The sequence below is a fragment of the Lepidochelys kempii genome, chromosome 5 (assembly GCF_965140285.1).
Source record: "Lepidochelys kempii isolate rLepKem1 chromosome 5, rLepKem1.hap1, whole genome shotgun sequence".
NCBI lineage: Eukaryota > Metazoa > Chordata > Testudines > Cheloniidae > Lepidochelys > Lepidochelys kempii.
Window position 1 is genome coordinate 1,947,365 of NC_136384.1, and position 24,714 is coordinate 1,972,078.

General features: G+C 45.2%; 1 protein-coding gene across 9 annotated transcripts in view; it reads right to left on the reverse strand.

Moving 5' to 3' along the window:
- The window catches only part of UNC13B (unc-13 homolog B), a 390,473-nt gene that overhangs the window by 51,631 nt on the left and 314,128 nt on the right, over window positions 1-24,714 (reverse strand). For all 9 annotated transcript variants that reach the window (XM_073343305.2, XM_073343304.2, XM_073343298.2 and 6 more), the window contains 5 exons: window positions 20,248-20,374; window positions 13,589-13,685; window positions 12,665-12,808; window positions 11,949-12,026; window positions 8,286-8,363 (listed from right to left, as the gene is read on the reverse strand). In XM_073343305.2, coding sequence (XP_073199406.1) covers window positions 8,286-8,363; window positions 11,949-12,026; window positions 12,665-12,808; window positions 13,589-13,685; window positions 20,248-20,374 — 524 coding nt within the window. The remainder of the gene's footprint in view (window positions 1-8,285; window positions 8,364-11,948; window positions 12,027-12,664; window positions 12,809-13,588; window positions 13,686-20,247; window positions 20,375-24,714) is intronic.

Here is a 24,714-nt window from a genome sequence, read left to right on the forward strand (position 1 = left end):
GTGCTGAATTTCTCAGCTCAGTGGCAGAAAAGTCCTTTGTCATTATGGAGATACTGATTCTTCTGAACAGCTACTAACACATAAGGAGGAAAAGTCTAGATAATGTATTAACTAGCTCCTTAATGGCTGGTATTGGCATTCCCTGGCTCCACACAAACTGCAGGGGATTAACAGAACGTGATTTAGGTCCATTAGAAGGGCATGAGACTGGTGCCTACTATTTCTGTATCCGAATTAGATACAAGTTACAGGTTTCAGAGTAACAGCCGTGTTAGTCTGTATTCGCAAAAAGAAAAGGAGGACTTGTGGCACCTTAGAGACTAACCAATTTATTTGAGCATGAGCTTTCGTGAGCTACAGCTCACTTCATCGGATGCATACCGTGGAAACTGCAGAAGACATTATATACACACAGAGACCATGAAACAATACCTCCTCCCACCCCACTCTCCTGCTGGTAATAGCTTATCTAAAGTGATCATCAAGTTGGGCCATTTCCAGCACAAATCCAGGTTTTCTCACCCTCCGCCCCCCCCCCCCCCCCACACACAAACTCACTCTCCTGCTGGTAATAGCCCATCCAAAGTGACCACTCTGTTCACAATGTGTATGATAATCAAGGTGGGCCATTTCCAGCATAAATCCAGGTTTTCTCACCCCCCCCCCCACCCCCATACACACACAAACTCACTCTCCTGCTGGTAATAGAGAACCTGGATTTGTGCAGGAAATGGCCCACGTTGATTATCATACACATTGTGAAGAGAGTTGTCACTTTGGATGGGCTATTACCAGCAGGAGAGTGAGTTTGTGTGTGTGTGGGAGGGGGGGGGGTGAGAAAACCTGGATTTGTGCTGGAAATGGCCTAACTTGATGATCGCTTTAGATAAGCTATTACCAGCAGGACAGTGGGGTGGGAGGGGGTTTGTTTCATGGTCTCTGTGCGTATATAATGTCTTCTGCAGTTTCCATGGTATGCATCCGATGAAGTGAGCTGTAGCTCACGAAAGCTCATGCTCAAATAAATTGGTTAGTCTCTAAGGTGCCACAAGTACTCCTTTTCTTTATACAAGTTACAGTCCTTCATAGACTTCCTTCAGTTTTCAGTGTAGCTGGAAACTCTTCTCTGCCAATATGGTGAAGCACTGATAAAGGCTCCTGAAGGAACTAATATCTACTTTGCTGCTTCGTCAATGAATGTCAAATGTACCAGCTATCCATGAGAACAGGAAATGCCACTTGGACTGCACAATAAACCTGGCTTGCAGAGCGGAGCAGCAAGAAATATTAGAAAGTTGGCGCATTGTAATGCATATCATGACCATGACATTTCTGCTGGAAGCTGGAACTCCACTGCCTTATGGAGTCTTACAATCTCCCTCACTCTGGGTGCATGGAGCGTGACACTGAGAAAGAAAGCTAATAAAAATGTTCTCTTTCTATGAAACATGAGACAGCCTAGACTACATGGTGATTAATTCTGAACAAATGCTCTAATTCTAGTAGGACTAATACTTGGCACTTCTACAGCATCTTGTTTGAGGATCTAAAAGCAGTGTCCAGACAATGAATGGAGACTCTCAACACCCACCTTACACATGAAGCCAGAACGTATTATCTGTATTTTCAGAGACGAGGCATCCTGTCTCTATTTGAAGCCATCAAGAAATGGAGACTCTACCACTGCACAGGGCAGTTTGTTCCCATGGTTAATCCCCTTGCTGGTAACAATTTGGGCCTTATTTCTAAATTTGATTCTGTCTGACTAACGTCCACCTACTGATGGTTGTCATGCCTTTTGCGGTTAGATTAAAAAGCCCCTTGGTACCAGAACTTTCTCCCTGCATAGGTACTTATACACTGTAATCAAGACACCTCTCACTTCTTTTTGATAAGCTAAAACAGATTGAGACCTTCTTTAAAAAGACACAATACATTGGTTTTTATCTTTATCCCAGGCTTATGTCACATGGTCCCAAGGATCACTCACTTCTCCCCCACCTTTCAGGAAAGGGAGAAGATGGAGGGCTGAGCAAAGCCAGCAGTATGCATTTCTAACTCTAGTGTGGATTTGACAGAGGTCTTACAAGACTGAAGAACTCAGCAGGATAAGAAGCTCTTAGCAGGAGCCTGGACCCAAGGAATGCTTTCCCACAGCTGTTATAACAAAGTCAAGGCTGTTCTTCAGCGATCCTGGGGTTTGTCATACAGGTGACTGAGCATTTAAAATGAGGGATAAATCTGTCTGAACACCAAGAAGAGAGTATGTTTTACTGGAGCATTTTTCATACAGCTTAGCTGATAGCCAAGGGCATGAAAACTGGAGGAAGACAAGTCCAATGAAGACATTGTTCTCAAGGCTCAAAACAGTAGCACCTGAGAGTTATGAACACCTCAGGAATGGAGGTTGTTCATAACTCTGAAATGTTTGTAACTCTGAACAAAACATTATGGATGTTCTTCCAAAAGTTTACAACTGAAAATTGACTTAATACAGCTTCGAAACTTTACTATACAAAAGAAAAATGCTGCTTTCCCTTTATTTTTTTAGTAGTTTACATTTAACACAGTACTGTAATGTACTTGCTTTTTTGTGTGTGTGTCTGCTGCTGCCTAATTGTGTAATTCCGGTTCCAAATGAGGTGTGTGGTTGACTGGTCAGTTTGTAATTCTGGTAACTCTGATGTTCCACTGTAAATATCCTTCTTCTCGGATATTTTCCCTGAGAAGCTTGTACTTCATAAAAATCTAAGTTTCTACACCTTTTAATTGGGCTTGTGCAGCATATCAAGAATTCGTGACAGTGGGCAGTGCAGTACATGGGTTTTTTTATCCTGCAGAAGTTAATGATTGCATAACTTGTGAAAGGCAGAAGAAGGTAGGAGTGGGCTGCAAAGTCGTTCCTGATGAATGAAAATAGAAAGTATTACACTGCCCACTGTCAGACTGTTTGTACCATTCCCAAGCAGAGGTCTGTAGAACAACATGAGGGGTGAAGAGAAAACAGCACAGGTGGCATGAATGCTTTACTTGCATGACTTTATGACTGCCACATTCAAAGATATTCAGATTCCAAGGCCAGAAGGGACCACTGTGATCATCTAGTCTGACTTCTTGTGTAACACAGGCCGGAGGCCTTCCCCAAAATAATTCCTAGAGCAGAGCTTTCAGAAAAACATAATGCATTTGTGAAGGGATGAGTGAATTATACAAAAAGAAAAGGAGTACTTGTGGCACCTAAGAGACTAACAAATTTATTTGAGCATAAGCTTTCGTGAGCTACAGCTCATTTCATCGGATGCATTCAGTGGAAAATACAGTGGGAGTGGATGGGTCATTACACAAAGTAAAACTATTTCCCCTTGTTTATTCCCACCCCCCACTGTTTCTCAGACGTTCTTGTCAACTGCTGGAAATGGCCCACCTTGATTATCACTACAAAAGGTCCCTCCGCCCGCTCTCCTGCAGTGTGTATGGTAACACCCATTGTTTCATGTTCTCTATGTTTATAAATCTCCCCACTGTATTTTCCACTGAATGCATCTGATCAGGTGAGCTGTAGCTCACGAAAGCTTATGCTCAAATAAATTGGTTAGTCTCTAAGGTGCCACAAGTCTTCCTTTTCTTTTTGCCAATACAGACTAACACTGCTGCTACGCTGACACCTGAATTATACAAGTTACTCCAAAGTTATGTCAGTGACATCAGTGAACATATATGACTGCCATCACCATAGAATCTGTGCCTACAACATTTACACCACAACGTCATTGTGTATTATGCTTTTACCACTACAAATAATTTCAGAAACGCTATTTTTCCCCAAACACCTAACATTTGGGAGAGGTTTTTGGAAGCTATATTGATAATATTTGTATCCCTCTAAGTCAAGCTGTCCTAGCAGCATGAGATCCACTGCACAGGCTCAAAGGGAGAAAAATAAAGTGGTATAAAACTCTAAAAATGATCTAAGAGAGCTTTTCAATCACGTATTATGTTGTAGTTTGAATGAGGGAATCTCTTGGGATCTTCCAAGGTGGGAAACCAGGGCAGTACACCACACTGGAAGGAGGATTTTCCAGATCTTTTGTGCTCCAGCTTGTGACCCATTGAGGCTACAAGATATTGGGTATTATGCCCAGGGGTTTAGGGCTGAATGCTGCCTTATCCCACAGCATTATCCTTGGGTAATGTTTTAGGGAGAGTACAAGGAATGCAGGCAGGAATAGGATTTCACATTTGGGAAGAGCAGGAACGACTATTTGAAACCTGTTCAGAGCTTTGTAATATTAGAAGTACTCCATGTGTGGATGGATTAGGTGAACAGAATGCAGCTGAAGTAGTCAAAGGTGCATGCTATCTTAAATTCATTGAATCTTTCTCACCACCTACAACTCCTAACTTCCATGATTTGTCTACCTGCAACTCCTAATTTATTAGTATAATTACAGGAAAACTGCCTGGGTGCTTTCATTCGGCCAGAATACCTTGGGTAACACACAAAAATAAACATTTACTGAGAGCATTGATGTGACCTCACCGTAACATTTTCTTATTCTTTACAGGGAAATAGCTCCTCTTATTGCTTTTTAGACAGCAGTGAGGGCAATGTTTACATTTTAGTGCCAACCACTGTTTGAAGTATGGATGCTGTATGCACCTCTTGTAAACACCAAGTAATTGTCCTTCTTGAAGGAGAGGACAAAAACTTTGCACAAGATGAGGTATTTCCAGAGCATATAATTATCTCTATTTTCAGAGTCGTCCTCTCACTAACTGATATTCACCAGCCAGGACTAATCACTGTCAGAGTAGCCACTAAATAAACTAGAACAAAGCAGTCTAGGCTAGCGGAACAGAGGATCTGGCAGGGTTTCAATCTATGCAGAAAAGTACTAAATGCATTCCAAGAGGAAAACCCTGGGGAGGTCAGCTATTTCAGGTACTCGGCACAAGTTAAATGAAGTATTTCTGGTGAACAGTGGCAAGCGGATGAGGTGAACAAACAGCATGTAGCAAAGAGTCTCACTCCCAGGAAAACTTTCTAATATATTGAGTAAACTATATTCCAGTTGCTCATCATGTCATTCGCATTCTTTTTCTCCCCAGGTTTGTGAGTCACAGGGTTTGAGCCAGAGTTCCCCGCACATCTCCTCCTCCTTGTATAATCCCACAGTGCAGGGAGACCACTGAAGAATCATAGAATATCAGGGTTGGAAGGGACCTCAGGAGGTCATCTAGTCCAACCCCCTGCTCAAAGCAGGGCCAATCCCCAACTAAATCATCCCAGCCACGGCTTTGTCAAGTCTGACCTTAAAAACTTCTAAGGAAGGACATTCCACCACCTCCCTAGGGAACCCATTCCAGTGTTTCACCACCCTCCTAGTGAAAAAGTTTTTCCTAATATCCAACGTAAACCTCCCCCACTGCAATTTGAGACCATTACTCCTTGTTCTGTCATCCGCTACCACTGAGAACAGTCTAGATCCATCCTCTTTGGAACCCCCTTTCAGGTACTTGAAAGCAGCTATCAAATCCCCCTTCACTCTTCTCTTCCGCAGACTAAACAATCCCAGTTCCCTCAGCCTCTCCTCATAAGTCATGTGTTCCAGTCCCCTAATCATTTTTGGTGCCCTCCGTTGGACTCTTTCCAATTTTTCCACATCCTTGTAGTGTGGGGCCCAAAACTGGACACAGTACTCCAGATGAGGCCTCACCAATGTCGAATAGAGGGGGACGATTACGTCCCTTGATCTACTGGCAATGCCCCTACTTATACATCCCAAAATGCCATTGGCCTTCTTGGCAACAAGGGCACACTGCTGACTCATATCCAGCTTCTCGTCCACCGTAACCCCTAGGTCCTTTTCTGCAGAACTGCTGCCGAGCCATTCGGTCCCTAGTCTGTAGCAGTGCATGGGATTCTTCCGTCCTAAGTGCAGGACTCTGCACTTGTCTTTGTTGAACCTCATCAACCTTTGTTGATGGTTGAGCCAACCATCAGCCTTTGTTGGCTCTAGACTGTTCTCAATGGTAGCAGATGACAGAACGAGGAGTAATGGTCTCAAGTTGCAGTGGGGGAGGTTTAGATTGGATATTAGGAAAAACTTTTTCACTAAGAGGGTGGTGAAACACTGGAATGCGTTACCTAGGGAGGTGGTAGAATCTCCTTCCTTAGAGGTTTTTAAGGTCAGGCTTGACAAAGCCCTGGCTGGGATGATTTAACTGGGAATTGGTCCTGCTTTGAGCAGGGGGTTGGACTAGATGACCTTCTGGGGTCCCTTCCAACCCTGATATTCTATGATTCTATGATTCATCAGATTTCTTTTGGCCCAATCCTCTAATTTGTCTACGTCCCTCTGTATCCTACCCCTACCCTTCAGCATATCTACCACTCCTCCCAGTTTAGTGTCAGTTTCTCAGCCATTTTCGTGTCACTACAGGAGGCGGCTTTCAATGGAGGATGCTGCAAAGGGACAAGCTGGGCTGGGAGGGAGAAGCTCGCAGCAGACGGAGCTCAGGAAGGTCATGAGTTTTTGTATAAATGTAGTTTTGTTCTGGATGATTGCTGTGTGATATCACAGCTGAGATCTGCATTCCTGTTCCAGCTAGAGTCTCAGCACCCTGAGCACCGACTGTCTGGACAGAGGTGGAGTGTTAGTGTACCACAGACTGAGTGCAGAACATATGTACCCTAAACACTCCAGTACGTTACACACACTGCACTGTACCTTACACCAAACAGTTCGACGTGCGCTTGTTATTTCATTTATGTGATCTTGTATGCTCATGAAGTGCTGAGTCATTATGCAGCATTAGGAATGAGTGTGAAAATGCAGAGGTTTGCACACCCGCAGTGCTGGCCACAGGACTCTCCTGTGAACCTGTGGTGCAAGCTGAAACCCCCCCTATGATTTCTCAACTCACCGGGAAAGTGCTGGGATAGGCATTGTTGAGATTCTGTGCTGAAAGACGCACCTTTCCCAGAGGGTGATCTTACCCAGGCTAAGTGAAATAGTTTATATTGTCATTAAATACAGTTTACCACCAGCCATTTGAGATACTATGTTATTTCCGATTGTAAGTATAAGGAAATACTGTGGCTATCTGATAGCACTGTTGGGTAACTTGGCAAATGCTGATTTCTTAGTGGTGTTCCCTGTACATGTGAGTGATGCCTTCATAAAACTATTTACATACGTTTAATCATGGGAGCAATTGTTCTGAAAAATTGGCCCTTTGTGGCCATTACTGATATAATATCAAGGCTGGGTGCACCCCGTGCAACACAGAAGTCTGGGTTGCTGGGACATTTTGTTTGAGGAGAACTGTGCTCCACTGTGAAGAAAACCTCTTTGCTGTCATCCTTGCATTAGCCGGTGAAACATTTAGCAGGTTTTGTTTTTTTTTTTAAAAAACAAGCATTTGTCACTTCTTAGAATTATGCCACTAAGCACGAGAGAGACTTGGAAACAACAGTGCAGAGTCAAAAAGTTGAACTGCACTTCAGTGAAACACCACCCCTGAACTCTCCCCTTGGCGTGCAGATGACAGCGCAGCGTCTAGCTCGTCACAGCTAAAGAAAATGCCCTGAGGCTCTAAAAAGATTTTTTCCTAACATGATCAATGTTCTTTTCTTCATCACCCCGAGTCTTGAAAAGCAATGAAAAGAGAGAGAGAGAGAGAGAGAGAGAGAGAGAGAGAGAGAGAGAGAGGAAAAAAGATGTACATTATAGCTGAGCATCCTCTCTTCACAAACAGCAACTGAAACAAAATTCTTTCATGTCTCTGAAACTTGCTACACTCTGAACAAGAGTGTCACAGGAACAGCGCAATAAATCTACCTTGGCAAACACTTTTTTAGTGACCCAAAGAATGAGACAGGTGAATTACACAGCATGTGCGTTTTTTAGAATATATTAAATGTACGTCATTTACTCCCAACCAAGTTACTGACCTTTACACACTGCACAAAATGACTTGTGCCTGTAACGTGGAGGGTTTGTCGACATTCCTAAAAAACAGACTTGAAAACATCTTCTTGTGCCCATGTTAATGCATGTTCTTATTACTGTCTTATTACTACTTCCCTTGTCCTCCCCCGGGCTCCTGTCTGTTGTTTGAAAACCCTGCTGTTGTGTTCAATTAGACAAAGATTTTCAGGGCAAGGGCTGTCCTTTCACTCTGACAGCCTGGCACCTAAAGCAATGGGGCCCTAATCTTTACTGGAGGCTCTAGGTAAACCAGTAGTTATGGGCGTAAGTAGCCAATTTTAGTGCTCTTACCTCCTTAGCACCCATGGCCTCAAACATCTTCTCAAGCTGCACTCTCAGCTGCTGAATGTTGTTCATCAGGATGCAGGGCTGAAGGAGGCAATGGCAAAGTCTTGTTACTGATCAGGGTGACAACACTATTTGTTCTTTCACTGGCATAGCCAGGGCTAGAATTTCCCCCAGCATGTAAAGGAAGAGGAAGGGCAGGGGCAGATTTCAGTGCTAACAAAGCTTAGGAGGAAAGTCCCTCTTTCCAACCAGGAAAGGGGGCAGCTGCTTGCAGACATGCCAATCAGTGGTTAAGGGGTTGCTCCAGTGACAATTGGCTGATCAAGTAGACAACTGGCAGCTGCCCTCCTGTAAGAGTCCATTCTGATATCGCCCCCAGACTCTCAACTCTGACCTGTGCAGATCTGAACTGCATACAGATCATAAAGGGAGGTGGTGCACAACAAAGTGGCCGCTCCCAGAAATTCACGCATCAGCGAGGGGGAAAAATTTATCTGCTCAAGCTCCCCCGTTTGCAATTAAGGGACTCTATGTAGCAGATCCCAAACATCTCTAGCGTGAGACTCAGCTAGGGATGAAGGGAGAAGGGATGCAGTGATCCATCTCAGCCTGCCTCATTCAGAATCTCTCCCCTGAACACAGTACCCATGGAGGCATTTGAATTGACAATAGCATCCAGTAGCAGTTTGGAGGATTTGTATCATAGAGGCAGATATCTGACCTAGAAAACTGCCAGGCCATGGTGAAGTGGCATTAATCCGAAGGGGACGAGATGCATCTTCTGTTTTAAGTGCCCTGACGTATGAGCAAATCCGCCCGGCTACAAGGGAACAGCTCCCCACTGGATCAAATAGTCAAACACCCATGAATGATGATCCTCTGCGCCAGTAACACTCCTGATGAGAGTGCCAGACTTCCAGTTGAATGGAAGCTTTTCTATATAGGGGATTATGTTTTGCCAAACCCTACTTCTACCAATCAAGGGATTTTCTAAGGGTGCTTTCCAATTGTCCATATATGGGGAAACTCCTGCCTGATCTATAAGTAAGGAAGGTCACTGATGTGGGTCTTAAAGAAAAGGAGCATCTAGCAGACTGACTGAGTTCTAGGTCACAGAAGTGGAATGGCTTGTCTTGTTTGGACCATCCCTCTTGAACAGAACTGGGGGATGGCGGTGTCCCAGCCCCATCTGTTGTCATTCATGGATATGTCTACACGCTGGGGCACACAATGGGCATTTTCTTCCAGAGATTAAGCTAAGGTTTCCACCACACCAGCACGGATCAGATGTGGACTATTTTGGCTTCACAGTCTCTTTGGGGTAATTCACTCTTGTTTTTGCGTGCCATTAGCAAAAGAAAAAACTTAGGGAATGCAGTGTTAAGTTTCCCCGAACATGGACGGATGCCAATTCTATACGCATCCCTGGCAGGCTACCGGGTTGGGTACAGCACCGAGTACTGTTCAGAAACTAAAGGAGATTTGAACCATTTGTGAACACAACAGGTGGAAGCCATTTGCATGCTGTGGCCTTTACTTCAAGAAAATGATGGGAAATTATGTCTTTTGAAGAAAATAATTATGGGTAGAAACAATGAAACCTGTATAAACAATTAGCACTTGCAGCAGAAAGGGGAGAAAGTCTTGGTAAACACATGAAAATTGAGTGAACAACATTGTTTTTGTTCTTTCACTCTCTTGGGGCAGACACAGCTGCATTACCTATTAAACTGCACAGGAAAAAATACACCAACTAATGGCCTCGAGTGACCCTGGAATGCTGGAGCACTTATCGATCACTCCGTTTACAGCCACTGTGATCGGAGTGTGACTTCTCTGGTGCCATGTCCTGACAGAGTCTGAATTACATGAGCACAAAGGGAGAAAGCCCATTTGCTAGGAGAAGGCTGGAGCATTCCCCTGGCTTCATTAAAGAAGAGCGTCAAGAACAGCATGTGACAGACATCCAGATTTCAGACACAGTTTTATTTACCACCACCATTAATGATGTAGAAATGGGGTTGAACAACAAGTTAGTTTAAGTAGGGGATAATAAACTGGGAAGTGTTTGTGAAAGCCAAATGGGATACAGACATAGTATAAACATCTACAAAGAGTGTCCCAAGCCCATTTCTTTTCATGGCTGTAAAACAAGATTTAGACAATAGGGTGGATGCCTCACTCCAAAGGGCCCTGGAAAAAGGTGATAGCAGCAGCCATAAAGCAGTTCCCCAGGTTCAGAATGAAAAGATGGGGAGAAGAGCCCAAGCCCCAGCAAGGCAGGCAGAGTCTACCTTGGCCATCACCTTGTCACGTGGCCAAGCACCCTGTGCAAGCATGGAGCCCGACAGGAATGGTCCATCTCTGCTCTCAATAATTCCATGTGCGGCTGTAGCCTGAGGAGGGAGGGGATCACAGCAGAGTCTACAAGGTGCATGCAACTGGAATATTTATTTCCATCTCCTTAATGGAGAGTAAACCCTCTGACATAGGTGTGGTGGGACTGACACACAGCAAGTGCCCAATTAGGAATCATTAAAAAATGGATAGAGAATAAGATGGAGAATATCTTATTCCCCTTATATAAATCCATGGTACGCCCACATCTTGAATACTGTGTACAGATGTGGTCCCCTCATCTCAAAAAAGATATGTTTCAGAGCAACAGCCGTGTTAGTCTGTATTTGCAAAAAGAAAAGGAGGACTTGTGGCACCTTAGAGGCTAACCAATTTATTTGAGCATAAGCTTTCGTGAGCTACAGCTCACTTATGCATCCGATGAAGTGAGCTGTAGCTCATGAAAGCTTATGCTCAAATAAATTGGTTAGCCTCTAAGGTGCCACAAGTCCTCCTTTTCTTTTTTCTAAAAAAGATATACTGGCGTTAGAAAAGGTTCAGAAAAGGGCAACTAAAATGATGAGGGGTTTGGAACGGGTCCCATCTGAGGGGAGATTAAAGAGGCCAGGACTTTTCAGACGGAAAAAGAGAAAAGACTAAGGGGGGATATGAGAGAGGTCTATAAAATCATGAGTGGTGTGGAGAAAGTGAATAAGGATAAGTTATTTACTTGTTCCCATAATATAAGAACTAGGGGCCACCAAATGAAATTCATGGGCAGCAGATTTAAAACAAATAAAAGGAAGTTCTTCTTCACTCAGCGCACAGCCAACCTGTGGAACTCCTTGCCTGAGGAGGTTGTGAAGGCTAGGACTATAACAGGGTTTAAAAGAGAACTGGATAAATTCATGGAAGTTAAGTCCATCAATGGCTATTAGCCAGGATGGGTAAGGAATGGTGCCCTAGCCTCTGTTTGTCAGAGGGTGGAGATGGATGGCAGACGAGAGGATCATTACCTGTTAGGTTCACTCCCTCTGGGGCACCTAGCACTGGCCACTGTCGGTAGACAGGACACTGGGCTGAATGGACCTTTGGTCTGACCCAGTATGGCCTTTCTTATGTTCTTAACTTTGATTTGCTCACCTATAAAATGAAATTAACTCCATAAAACTCCTGGGGCTTGATGACATGAGCAACAATGATGCGGTTTATAGCTTCCCAGCTGCAGTATGAGGACTCTTTAACCTGCTATTTTAAAGCTATTGCAGAGCAGCTCAATGATGCCTGGGTTTCTAAAGGTGGGGAGGGGGGAAATCAAATGTTACTCACTAGTTTCTCCTTGGAGCAGTAGGACTGGAAGCACTTGGAGAGAATGTCAGCATACTGCATCAGCACTTTCCCAATTGTCTGCAAAGACAACAGTGAATGATGTTACACTCTGCTCTTCGACTGAGAAATGCAGGATGTTTGCAGAAGAACACAAAAATAAAATCAAACCAATAACTTAGAGTAGACAGGATTCTTCAAAACTTTTAGCTTCTGGTTCTTCAGGGTTCATTAATTTCATTTTTGGGTGGCTTTTTTTTTTTAAGCAATTTAAGCGTTCTATGCAGATGTCTGATAATCAGACTTTTTAAGGACTTTCTCTTTGTGTATACTGTAATGAATAATCTCTTTGTAATGCTCCTCACTGCACTTTAATGTAGTACTGTTTCAAACAGTACTATGTTAAAGGACACTAGGGACCCTTTAGTACACAGTAGCAGGGTCTACATGGACCAATTAATGTGCAAAACATTAGCGTGCTTTGGAAATCACCCCCCTGTGGTGTGTGTTATCGCTCCACATAGACAGGCCCTTAGATACATGTAAGCATTTCTGGTGTTTACTGGAGAAATGCCAATGTTTTCTAAATTTTTATTTTTTGTCCAGGGGGTGTTTTATCAGCGTTTATCGGTTAAAACCAAAAATAAGAAGCCCTAAAGTTCTTTAAAGTTCTCCATACAATTGAAGGCAGATGAAGAGCTAAATGCTAGTGCTATTACCTTAGCAAACCTCCTCATATAGTGAGCTACAATCATAGGGTCTGGACACTCCAGCTTCTTAATGATCTCAAAGCTCTGATTGAGCTGTGTGAAGACATCCACCACCGAGCAGGAGAATAGAGCATGCTCAGATGTTTGCTGGAACTAAACAAAAAACACACACAGTAATTTCTGAGTGTCTTGTACGGATTTGAGAGAGGCAGCTGGTATTTCTCAGGTATCTGTCCTTTGTCTGCTGCGTGGGGCACTGGGCAGCTGCAAAGCAGAATATGTTCACCCCAGAATTAAGGAAGGAGTTTTCAAAGGGTCCCAAAGAAGTTTGGAACCTAATTTTCAAGGACTTATGAGACCTATCTCCCTTTGACAATTGCAGTCTAAACCAGGAAGGGACATGACTCAGCACCTGGGATTGGCAATTACACTGCTGAGACCTTTCATGAAATGCATCGTTTGCCTGTTCATTTAATGAGCAACATGGAAACGAAAACGCACAGAATTTTTTTTTTTAAATAGAGAAATATAAATGAGGGCTCGCATCCACATTCAAACAGGCTACGTACAGCACAACAACGCCTTCTGGGAGTGCTCGGTGAGGTTAAAGAACAGATGGATTAAGGTCACTTTCATTGTCACGATTAGACAAGTCCCTAGATTCATGTGTTTCAATGACTTCTCTCACAGGCATGGGGATGTGGGAGAATGCCAAGCCTCTTGCTGACACAGATTAGCAGCAGCACCACTTGTAAATGAATTGCTCTGCAGCCCCTATTAGGTTAAAACAGTTCCTGAGGACCTGGGGACAAAGTCTCAAGATAAAGGAGATTCCTATTTCTTCAGTGAGCTAAAATGGCTGCATCCGCATTCAGGCTCCTGAATTTGCTGTGGTAATATTTGGTTCCTGGGCACAGTAATCCAGCTACGTACCCCATCTTTCTTATCTCTTTCCAGGGCTCCATGCAGGAATTCCAGGGAAACATCTTCATTCTCATCCAGCCACTGCATCACAAACTGCTCAAACCATCTGCCACAGGGAGAGGAAGGAGAGCAAGTTACAGTGTGAAACGCGGTGCCTAGTCACAACTACTAATCTTGTGGCATTCCCACCTCTCAGCACTCGATGAGTCTTTCAGTGATTCAAATGCCTTCAAAACAGCAAAAATCCTGGCTTTCCTCTCCCCAGCTTTATTGGTTACATTTATTGCCAGACAGCAGCTGACCCTCTAGCGAGCCAGTCTGAAAGCTGATCATCATCTGCCCAGGTGCCCAGCTGGCTTTCCCCAGGGAGGATCTGAAGGACAGCAGCACCCTCACACACAGGTGTACTGACACATGTGCCCACATTGCTTCCTGGGCAGGAACAGTAGGCCACAATCTCGCCTGACGCCCTGAGCACTGAATTGTCAGATTGGGCCCCTCATAACCACGGGCTTCAGTACAGTTGCTACTATTTCACCCACTTCGTTCATTCTCCCTCTGCACTGTTCCACCTCTGCTCATGCTCTCTCCCTCTTCAGTAGCTTGGTTCTGGTTTTGCTTTCAATGTTTTTACTCCTTTTTCTCTTTTCCTGTTTGCATTACTAGCCCTCTCTCCCCCTCCCCGAGAACCGTGTGCTCACTAATTTTACCAGTGGCTCTGAGAAATTTAACCACACATGCTCCCAGGGACGAGCTAAGGGATACAGGTTTGGGAAGAGAAGCTTGCTGTGTGAGCTTGCAGCTCTCGCTGTCAGATCTGCATTGCATAAGGAAAGAGAGAAGGAAGTGGCTTCCCTGGGCCTCCTGCCATTTTGTCTCCAGGTGCAGGAACATATTTTGGGAGTTGGGGGAGGCAGATCCCAGATGAGGCAGTTTTCTCCACTCTGGTGCTGCTCTCTGCTACCCCATACCCTCCGTAGGGTAGCCTGGCATCCTCTCTCCCAAAGGCACAACTGCTCTCCAAGTTGGATCCAGTCTTTTAGACTCTTTGGCATGCTAATTCGTTAACAGTCTGGGAGAACGCTTGAGTAACCAGAGCTTAACGTCCGATTGGTGGCACTATACTATCCCCACAGGAGACACCAGCCCATGCAGAATCAGCAGTGCCATGGTGACTTATCTCTTGTGAGAGTGCAAGTGAATTCAGTGCATATGAAAGGGGCCAGACTGACCCACCCTAGAGTGGAGCTCCATGAATCCCAAGAACAGGTGGAACGTGGGCAAAGGAGAACAAGCTTCCCCCATGCTTTCCCATCTCCTATCATGGAGAGGGGAGAGAGTAGCATAGCAGGATGGAAAGGGCTCCGGAAACTGGGCCTGTTAAAAATGGGTGCCCTTTTGTGCCAAGGAGGTAGCTTTACAATTAAAGTGGGGACATTTATCCACTTGGAACTGGACTAGACTCTTAACTCACTGCACCAGACAGCTACCAGGACTGATGTGCTGGATCTGAACCAGCAAAGAGGAAGAGAAAGGACCTGTATTCCATCAGCAATCCCTTGAGCTAGCCAGACCCCATTCTCTTGCTGTTTGAAAGCATCAGGACAATAGATAGGGGAGGTTTTCGGTGGTGTTTAAGAAGCAGCAGAGCATTTAAGGTTTCATCTGAATTAAATGTCTCTCTAGAGTTCATTGCACAGCTCTTCTCTATGTAAGTATTTAAGTACTGTAGCTGCAGCAAATCTCACTTTCATATAGTACCAAACAGCATTCACAAACAAGGGGAAAAAAGGCCCATGTGTGAATTCAATCCATAAGAAGTGTATTACAGGAGCTTCACAGTAGAGTACGACCTTCTCTGAACAGGCCATGGAGCTCATTCAAATGGTGCTAATTATGGGCTGCTTGAATTAGCAAAAAATGTGAAATAACGTGAGAGACACGAGAGCGAGACAGACAGAGAGCGAGCGCACAACCGCAGAGCAGCCTTAAATACTGGGTAGCCTTAAATACTCCTAACACCTTTGCATATACAGCACATCCCTGTTAATATTGGAAATTGTAACTGACACAGTGTTAAATGCCAGCAGCAGCCTGCCTACACCAGCATGACCCAACAGAGCTGGCAGCCACGCTGACCTATGTTAGCAATGATGGGAAAATTTCCCTCACAGAGACAAGGTCTTTCCATGTTCCAGTGAAATTGCTTTTGACCTGGCAGTTCTGAGGCTTTGAAAGTCATGGTTTGTGCATGGGCTGCAGGACTCTCTTGATTTGAGCGTTTTGTTTGGTTTTTAAATAACGATCGTGCTTTTTAAGCCATGACTCATTCTTTTTACAAGAGAGCTCAGGTACTAAGGAAACAGAGGTAGTTTATAAGAGGGTAGCTAGCAAGTCTCCGATTCGCTGCAGAGCTCCTGAGTGGCAAGCTGCACACTGTATTGTATTGCTTACTGCCCCAGAAAGTTACAGCTCAATGAATGACACAGGCTGCTTGCTACTTACTAATTGCTGCTTATGGCACAGAAGGAGGCAGAACGGCCTACTGGTTATCCCTTACCAGCCATTGCGTATTGCGCCTTTGACATTCACTGCACGCTCACAGAAGGAGATAAGGGCACTTCAGAAAGTGTGCCACATGCAGTGATGAGAACACAAAGCCACTCGCCATAGATGGGATGCATAATACTTCCAGCATAATGGTTTACAAATTCACGGTCATCTAGGTGTTTTGCTGTCTAGCCAGACTGCCTGGCAAAAAGGGAGGGTAATTTTGGGGAGGGGGGTTCTTTTAAGACCCTCCTCCACCAGAAACTCCATAGAGAGAACTATGCTAAGAGAACATTAAGGATAACATAAGAATGGCCATACTGGGTCAGACCAAAGGTCCATCCAGCCTAGTATCCTGTCTACCAACAGTGACCAATGCCAGGTGCCCTAGAGGGAGTGAACCTAACAGGTAATGATCAAGTGATCTCTCTCCTGCCATCCATCTCCACCTCTGACAAAAGAGGCTAGGGATACCATTCCTTACCCATCCTGCCTAATAGCCATTGATGGGCTTAACCTCCATGAATTTATCCAGTTCTCTTTTAAACCCTGTTATAGTCCTAGCCTTCACAACCTCCTCAGGAAAGGAGTTCCACAGGTTGACTGTGTGCTGAGTGAAGAAGAACTTCCTTTTATTTGTTTTAAACCTGCTGCCCATTAATTTCATTAGGTGGCTCCTAGTTCTTATATTATGGGAACAAGAAAATAACTTTTCCTTATTCACTTTCTCCACACCACTCATGATTTTATAGACCTTTATCATATCCCCCCTTAGTCTCCTCTTTTCCAGTCTGAAAAGTCCTAGCCTCTTTAATCTCTCCTCAGATGGGACCCATTCCAAACCCCTCATCATTTTAGTTGTCCTTTTCTGAACCTTTTTTAATGCCAGTATACCTTTTTTTAGATGAGGAGACCGCATCTGTACACAGCATTCAAGATGTGGATGTACCATGGATATATATAAGGGCAATAAGATATTCTCCATCTTATTCTCTATCTTTTTTTAATGATTCCTACCATCCCGTTTGCTTTTTTGACTGCCGCTGCGCACTGCATGGACGTCTTCAGAGAACTATCCACGATCTTTCCAAGATCCAAGATCTTTCTCCTGATTAGTTGTAGCTAAATTAGCCCCCCATCATATTGTATGTATAGTTGGGGTTATTTTTTCCAATGTGCATTACTTTACATTCATCGACAAAATTATTTTAAAATTAATTAATTTCATAGACACATTTTTACATATTGTTTGGCAGAGAGCAATTGCCTTCCTCTTCCTGCCTGTTTTAGTAAGTGATCTAAAAGAAATTGCCACACCTTTTTAACTTATTCGCACCATCTAACACTCAAGCCTGTGCTATACAGGAGGTCAGACCAGATGATCATAATGGTCCCCTCTGGCCTTAGAATCTATGAACTCACACAGCAAGTGACGCAGAGCTCCTGTGGAAATGATGGTCTGGTAACATGCCAATGCAGATTGACCTAATGAATATGCAGGAGGCATCGCACCCTGACTTTGGAGGGCTTGACCATGTAGTCTTTACAGCCCTTTTGAGAGTTCTGGTTTTGAATAAACTCTTCAGTGTAGTGCGCTCTCCTACGCCATGAATGGGAGCTGCGTCTTCTGGCTGAAAGGAAATTTCCTATTGTTGTGTGTTACAGATCTAATGTAAGACAAAGGGCTGCAGTTTCAGCCTGTCCTGAACCTGGTCTCTGCTTCTATGGCCAGAATTTTGCAGACAAAATTAAGGCTTACATGCCTAGGTACCTGGCTGCCTCCACAAATCAGGTACTGAGACATTTAAACAGTGTTTTCAACTGACCATGCAAGTTACAGGGGCAAAAACAGACTGGGTTTTCAAGATTGGGCCAAACACGTGCACAGTAAGTCACGATATCAAAGGCAGAAATGCCTTCTACCTCCAGAGACTAGCTCGTCTCTGGTACAATCACACTACTTGATGCGTACTAAAGTGTATAATTTAGAAAAAAACATGATATATTAAGCATTTTGAAAGGACAAAGAATAAGAAGTTCATGCTTTTGGGAATTAACATCTTCCGTCTTTCCGCTGACTTCTGTGATGGACAAGAGGAAGCTCTAATGCTCAACTGCTGGCTGCATTTCTACCCAGTTTCAGAAATTGATGCTGGATTGTTGAAAGCAAGGGGAGTGACAGGTTTAAGAGTCAGCACTTAGAAACCTTGACTTTATTTTCAACCCAACCTCAAGGCCATCAGAAATGGATCACTCAGAAAGCATTCTCCCCCACTGCCAGGTATGGGATAAGGCAAATGGGTCTGAGCTCTGTCTCCTGTCCATTCTGAGGCGTAAGAGTTGGCTCTCTGGATAGTGGAGTTTTGACTGGTCTCAAAGAGTTTACTAGGTTTAAAGCTGAAGCAGAGAATTTTAAGTATCTTCTGTACTTAATGAACTTGCATTTCATAAAATAGAAACTAACTCATTGCTACAGTTAGCCCCAGTGGTATTTTTGAAGGGGTGGGCGTAGGAGCGCAGACAGGTAAGGGAGATGGTTGAAATAGTCATTAGACGTGTTTGGTTACATGCCTAGTGTTAAATATTAGCACTGATCAGCAGCAGAGGTTACTGAGACTGCACATACACCAGGGCACTAGGAACTCTATAGAGAGATACCGCACAGACAAAGCCAGCAGGTTAGATCATTGAATATTACTGCTTAGTGACACTCCGGTCACATTTTTCACCCATAGATCGCAGAGCTCCTTAGGAAAATAGCTAAGCATCATTATCATTATTTTACAGATCTGTAAACTAAGACACAATACAGAGAAATCAAGTGACTGCCTTCGCTGACTCAGAAGCAGAGCCAAGAAAGGAAACCAGGCTAGCCTCCTGTCCACGTGACCATGCAGCCTCTCATTGCTCTGCTGATCTGTTCCCAAGGCCCACAGTTCAAACTGGTTATTATATCAGGTGTCCCAAATTCGAGTGATGCCCTGTAGATCAGGCATGCTCAAATTATGTTCACCTGAGGGCTGCGCTGACAACTTGCTAGGAGCCCAAGGGCCATGCCTAATTTTAATAATACAGCTTAGATGGCACATGCCCTTATTTTTAATTCCTTGGTGTTGCGCAGCAGCTACAAGCCGCAGCAACAGGCCAGGTTGCAATCTGGGACCTGTAGTCACCAGCAACTACAGCTCCATATTAAAGGGCAGGACAGACACACTGTATAACTCTGATCCTCACTGGCCTCCCTGGATATAGACCATGTGATCCAGGCTCTCTGCTTTGCCCTTTGTTGAATGCAGTATTTCATGCTGAAACTCATGGGATTCTCCCAAGGTGAGCTTGCACTGAACCAGCTCTGCCCTTTGCGGGACAGATTGATATCAGCAGGATGGGCCTGCTCACCCTGTAAATCAACCCCAGAAAACAAATTATTCAAGTCAGACCCTTTGCAACCTCTACTAAAGAGAAAAGGCATCAGAACAGGAAGTGGGGCGGAATTGCTCCAGGGCGGCGAGGACCTAAGTGAGCGCCTTGCTCAGGGAAGGTGCCATTATTGGAGTCTAATCTAAAGACACCAGCACTGCTTTACTAAGGACGGTGCCTATTTAAAAAAAAAAAAAAAAAGGCGGCAGCCCCTAGCGGCAGCCCCTAGCGGCAGCTCCAGCTTCTGGCAGGAACTTGGGGTGGCCACTCAGACAGTGCTTGGAAGCCAAGGTTTGATAAGACAGAGCATTTGCCGTTTAACCGTTGATTACAGAGTCAAAATTACAAGGCCCACCCCAATGTAACCAGATCACAGATTGTAAGCATGCCATAGAAATGCCCCCAAATCAAACCTAGATCCCAAGGTCCAACCCTCTGCTAAATACTTTGGCTCTTGAGACTGAGTTGAGACATACTGTACAATGAGATGAAACAATCACGTATGTAAGGAGGAGAAAGACCAATAGCAAGAATAGCTGAGAGAAGGCTAGTATGCTTTCGTTATGGTCAGAAAGAAGTGTAGAGGCAGTAAAGATCGGAAAGGTAGGAAGACTAAGGTAAAGCAGAAAGATCACCCTAAGGAAGGTGTGAAATGGGGCAAGAAATGGAATTTATAACAGAGAACACAACTGACTTACGCTGGATAGTCGGGCACTTTCCCCTTGAAGGCAGGCAGATTGCAAACATACTCATTGTACAGCCATTTCACTTTGAAGTGCAAATTCATATAGTCTGCACTTTTACATAGTCTGTGCTTCTCATGATCTGTTGGGAAGAAAACAAGCAGTCAGGTATGTTAAATTAGCATTATTCCAGCTGCACTGGTCACAGCAGGGTTGCGTACAACACATCTGCAATGTGCTAAGGTACTGGTGCATGAGGTATGCCTATAATGCCATGACATTTCAGCAGTTAGGATTTCTACAGCATTTGGGGGTTCTTTGCAGATCAGCAGGTTGAGTTCTGGAGTAATTTTGCACAGCTCCATCTAACACTTCAAAAATAGAAGAATTTCTGTTGTCATGACAATAAGAGGAGAACGATTTCTTATGGCCTGTCCTCCTCTTCACATTAGATGCTCTGGATTTTGTCGTCCTAAGAAAGAAATAATACGATTCCTAGAGATGGCATTTGGGTTCTCCTAGAGTATATTTGTTACCACCATTTAAATATCTTGCAGCCTCCAAGAGAGGAGGGCAGAGAGAGTTAAGTTCCGTATCTTCATTTGTTAGTGATGTCCTAGTATGGAGTAGGTGTGGATTTCTACAGGGGCTCTGCAAGGCATTTTCATCACTACAGCACATGCATCTTTTGCCTCCCAGACTCAGCTGGCTCAGTCTCTGCAGAGCAGAGGTGAAAGACTAGGAGGCCACTGCTGGCTCAGTGCACTGGGGACACTTCATCATCAGGAAAACACAGTTCTTGCTGGTGCAGGAAGGATGTCTCATGAGGAAGCAACTCTCTTCCTTTGTATCTCCACCATCCTGCGGTGGCACAAAGTCAGCTCCACAAGTCATAGGGGCTAAGGAAATGTTCTCAGCTGCCCTGCTTGTACCCTCATCTGCCCAGGACTCAATCAGCAATTCCCTCCTCCCAGCATTTCCAGCCGGACTGGTGCAGAAGGCCCCGGGTCACCTGCTCTCTGGGGTTGGGCCATTATGATCATTTTACGCCCCCACCCCCACCCCCCAAATTCTTTATATGGGCTGCCCATAAAGCAGTCAATTGATTTTAAGGCAGACCTGCCTGCTTGTCAAGCCTCGAGTGGGAAACAACCTGCCTATACTTTAACTTATCCTTGAGCTTTGTCTTAGTAGTTAAATGTGTTCTCACATCACTTGTTTTTAGAGAGGTTCCACCATTACCACTTACTTTCACTAGCAAGCGATGAGAGATTTTGCTACATCTTGGAAAACTCAGCCGCCAGAAACATCCCTATTCCCTTCTGGGATATTATGAAGGATACTTCTCTATCAGACTGGTGCTTTGTTTTAACCACCACCGAGTCCATGACTACAATCCTCTTTCCAAAGGGACACCTGCTGCATTTGGAAGCCTCTTACTGGGTTTTATTTGAGGTGGGTCCAAGCTGCAGAGATTTCCCTGGATCTGAGTTTTCCCAATGCCACAGTTGGTTTGATGGCCAAACTTTATACATGTATGTGACCCGTTCACTCCAAGTGACGTTTTTCTTGGAAGTGAAGAAAAAGAGCATCGCTGTGTCTTAGAGCTTGTCTACATGAGCACTTGGCAAGCTGAGATAGGAATTTACCCTGCCCCAGCCTGCTGCAGCATAACGGTCCACGTGCACCAGCTGATGTGCGTTAATAGTTTATAAGAGCACTTTGAGCTAGTCTCTTTGAAATGGGACCAGCTGAAAGTGCATTAACAAATTGTTAACATGTGTCAGAGTAGGAGTGGACATGTGGACAGTAGTTAGACTGCAGCAGGTAAGTGCGGGGCAGACTTAACCTCCCATAGTCTAATTGCTTATGTAGATATGCCTTAGCTTAATGAAGCTGTGATATCCTTTGTGCCTAAGGAGAATAGGAGCCCCACCTCAGAGTATCTGACCTACTGGCCTCTCTCAGTAGTAAGTGCAGAAGTAAAGACATATGTAGGGGGTTTAGCAGTCAGACTGGAGTTGGAAAGAGACACAAGTATGCACTCCGTGCCTCTAGTGAGAGGAGGGAAATCAGTGGACAATCAACACTTTGTTCATTTTGATGTGGAGCACTACAGGGGTTGCCATCGCCCTACTTGACAGAGCAGAGAGTCATTCTTGCATAGGAGCAGCTACCAGCTTATAACACAACTGGATGCATTTGAGATGAAGTGGCTTGAGCAGTAAGTTTTTCTCCACAGGTGACAAGGAGACCATACAACTTTCTAAATGACAAGCCCTGTCAAAGTAGAGGTCAGTAGTGCTTGAGATGCAAGATGTGTTACCTCCCCTATGAAAGATGGATATGTGGCTATAGGAAAAGCACAGGCCATGAGACAGACTGATCAAAGAAAATCTAACAAATTTATTTGAGCATAAGCTTTCGTGAGCTACAGCTCACTTCATCAGATGCTGTAGCTCAGGAAAGCTTATGCTCAAATAAATTGGTTAGTCTCTAGGATGCCACAAGTACTCCTTTTCTTTTTGCAAATACAGACTAACATGGCCGCTACTCTGAAAAAAGAAAATCTGATACATTTTAGTCAGAAGTTTGGGGGGAGGCCTAGGTATCACCTTGTCTTTGCACAATACACAGCATAAGGTGTTGGCCATCAGGACTTACAGCTCTGAGCCACTCCTGGCAAACAAAAATTAGACCTTCAGCACAGGAACATAGGAACAGCCACAATGGATCAGACCAGTTGTCCATCTAACTGAGTCTTCTATCTCCTGCTGTTTCTGAGGAAGGTGCAAGGAAAGCCCGCACAAGGCAGGCATGGCACAAGTTATATCCTGCTGTTTTTCTGTCAGAAAAGCGTCTGAGTCCACACCATGTGGAACTGCTACTCCTGTGGGAATTCTGCGCCACTGCGCATGTGCAGAATTCATGTCCCCTGCAGATTTCTTTGCTTCCCCGCAGAAAAATGACTTTCTGACAGGGAAGCAAAGGGAAGCTGCAAGAGCAGCCATGCACCACTCCCTAGCTGCGCAGGTACATTGTTTCAGGCACCCAGAGCAGCCAGCGGAGAGGTAAATCACCACAGGGCTGGGGACAGCCCAGCCAGTGGCTCCTAGCCTGAGCCGGGATCAGCTCCTAGTGCTGGCTAGGCTGGAGGCAGGAGAGAACAGGACTTCCTCTTCCCCTGGAAGGAGTGGCTGGGGCTGTGTCAGACTCACCCCCAGAAACCTCCCTGAGCTGCAGGAAGCTCTGCATCCTCCCTGCTTCCTGCTCCCATCACTCCTCAGCTGTGGGGGATGGGTCACTGTACAGGGAGCTGCTCCCCCATCTGCCCAACCCCCACACATCCGGACCTCCCATACGCAGACACCCCTGCCAAGCCGCACCCTGTACATCCAGAACCCTCCTAGCCCTCCAGACCCAAACCCCACCCCACTGAACCTCAACCCCTGCATTTGGAGCATCCTGCATCCAGATCCCCTGCCTTTGGACACTCACCCCTGCACCTAGACCACCCCCCACTGAGCTCCCTGCACATAACCCCCCACCCTTTTGAGCCCCACCCCCCTGACCCCCCACATCCAGATCCCCATGCCATTGACCCCAATTAGCTGCACCCAGCCCCCCACAACACCAAGCCCCACTCCCCCAGCACCCAGCCCCCCTCTAAGACCCCCACAGCTGAGGCCCAACCACTTTCACCTGGAAACCCCTGCCGAGTCCCATTGCCCCAGCACCTGAAACCCGCCCCAAAGAGCCTCTGTGTATACAGATACCCCCCCCCCACACATGCCTAGACCACCCCCCACTGAGCTGCCTGCATCCAGGTTGTCCCACACAGAATCCTCTCACCCCAGACCTGGATCCTCCCACACTGAGCCCCTCCACACTTGGATCCTGCCTGCACCACACCAGCTGCACCTGGCACAGGTGCCCCAGGATATTTCTGGGGCAGGCATAGGTCTTGTGCTGTGTCAGGGTTGGGTGTAGCCTCATCACTGAGTCCGTGTCCCCGGAGCGAGGGGTGGAAAGGCTGCACAGTGATCTCCAACCTTCGTGCAGCCAGTGGTCTGTGCTCCCCACTGTCATGCGGGAGCCTCTGCATTTATTTACGACAAATAAAACTTGCAGAATTTTAAAATATAGTGCACAGAATTTTTAATGTTTTGGAGCAGAATGTCCCCAGGAGTAAATAACTGCTGATCCTGAGGTTCCAGTGGAGGCAGCCAAAGGACTCCCAAGGACCCTTTGCTTTTCTGTTGGAGAAGACTGCCCACGGAGCAGGACCCCCCACCAGCATTTAAGAGGAGCTGCTGACCCAAGACGCGGAGGCCCAAAGGGACGAACACCAAAGTACTCAGAAACCATGTGGAGTAAAACCTGAATGGGGCTTGAACTCTGAAGCTGTCTGCCCAAAATACTCACCAAGGTGGCGCTGCATAAAAATGACATGGCACCCACCACCTTGGAACTGAGAAAACA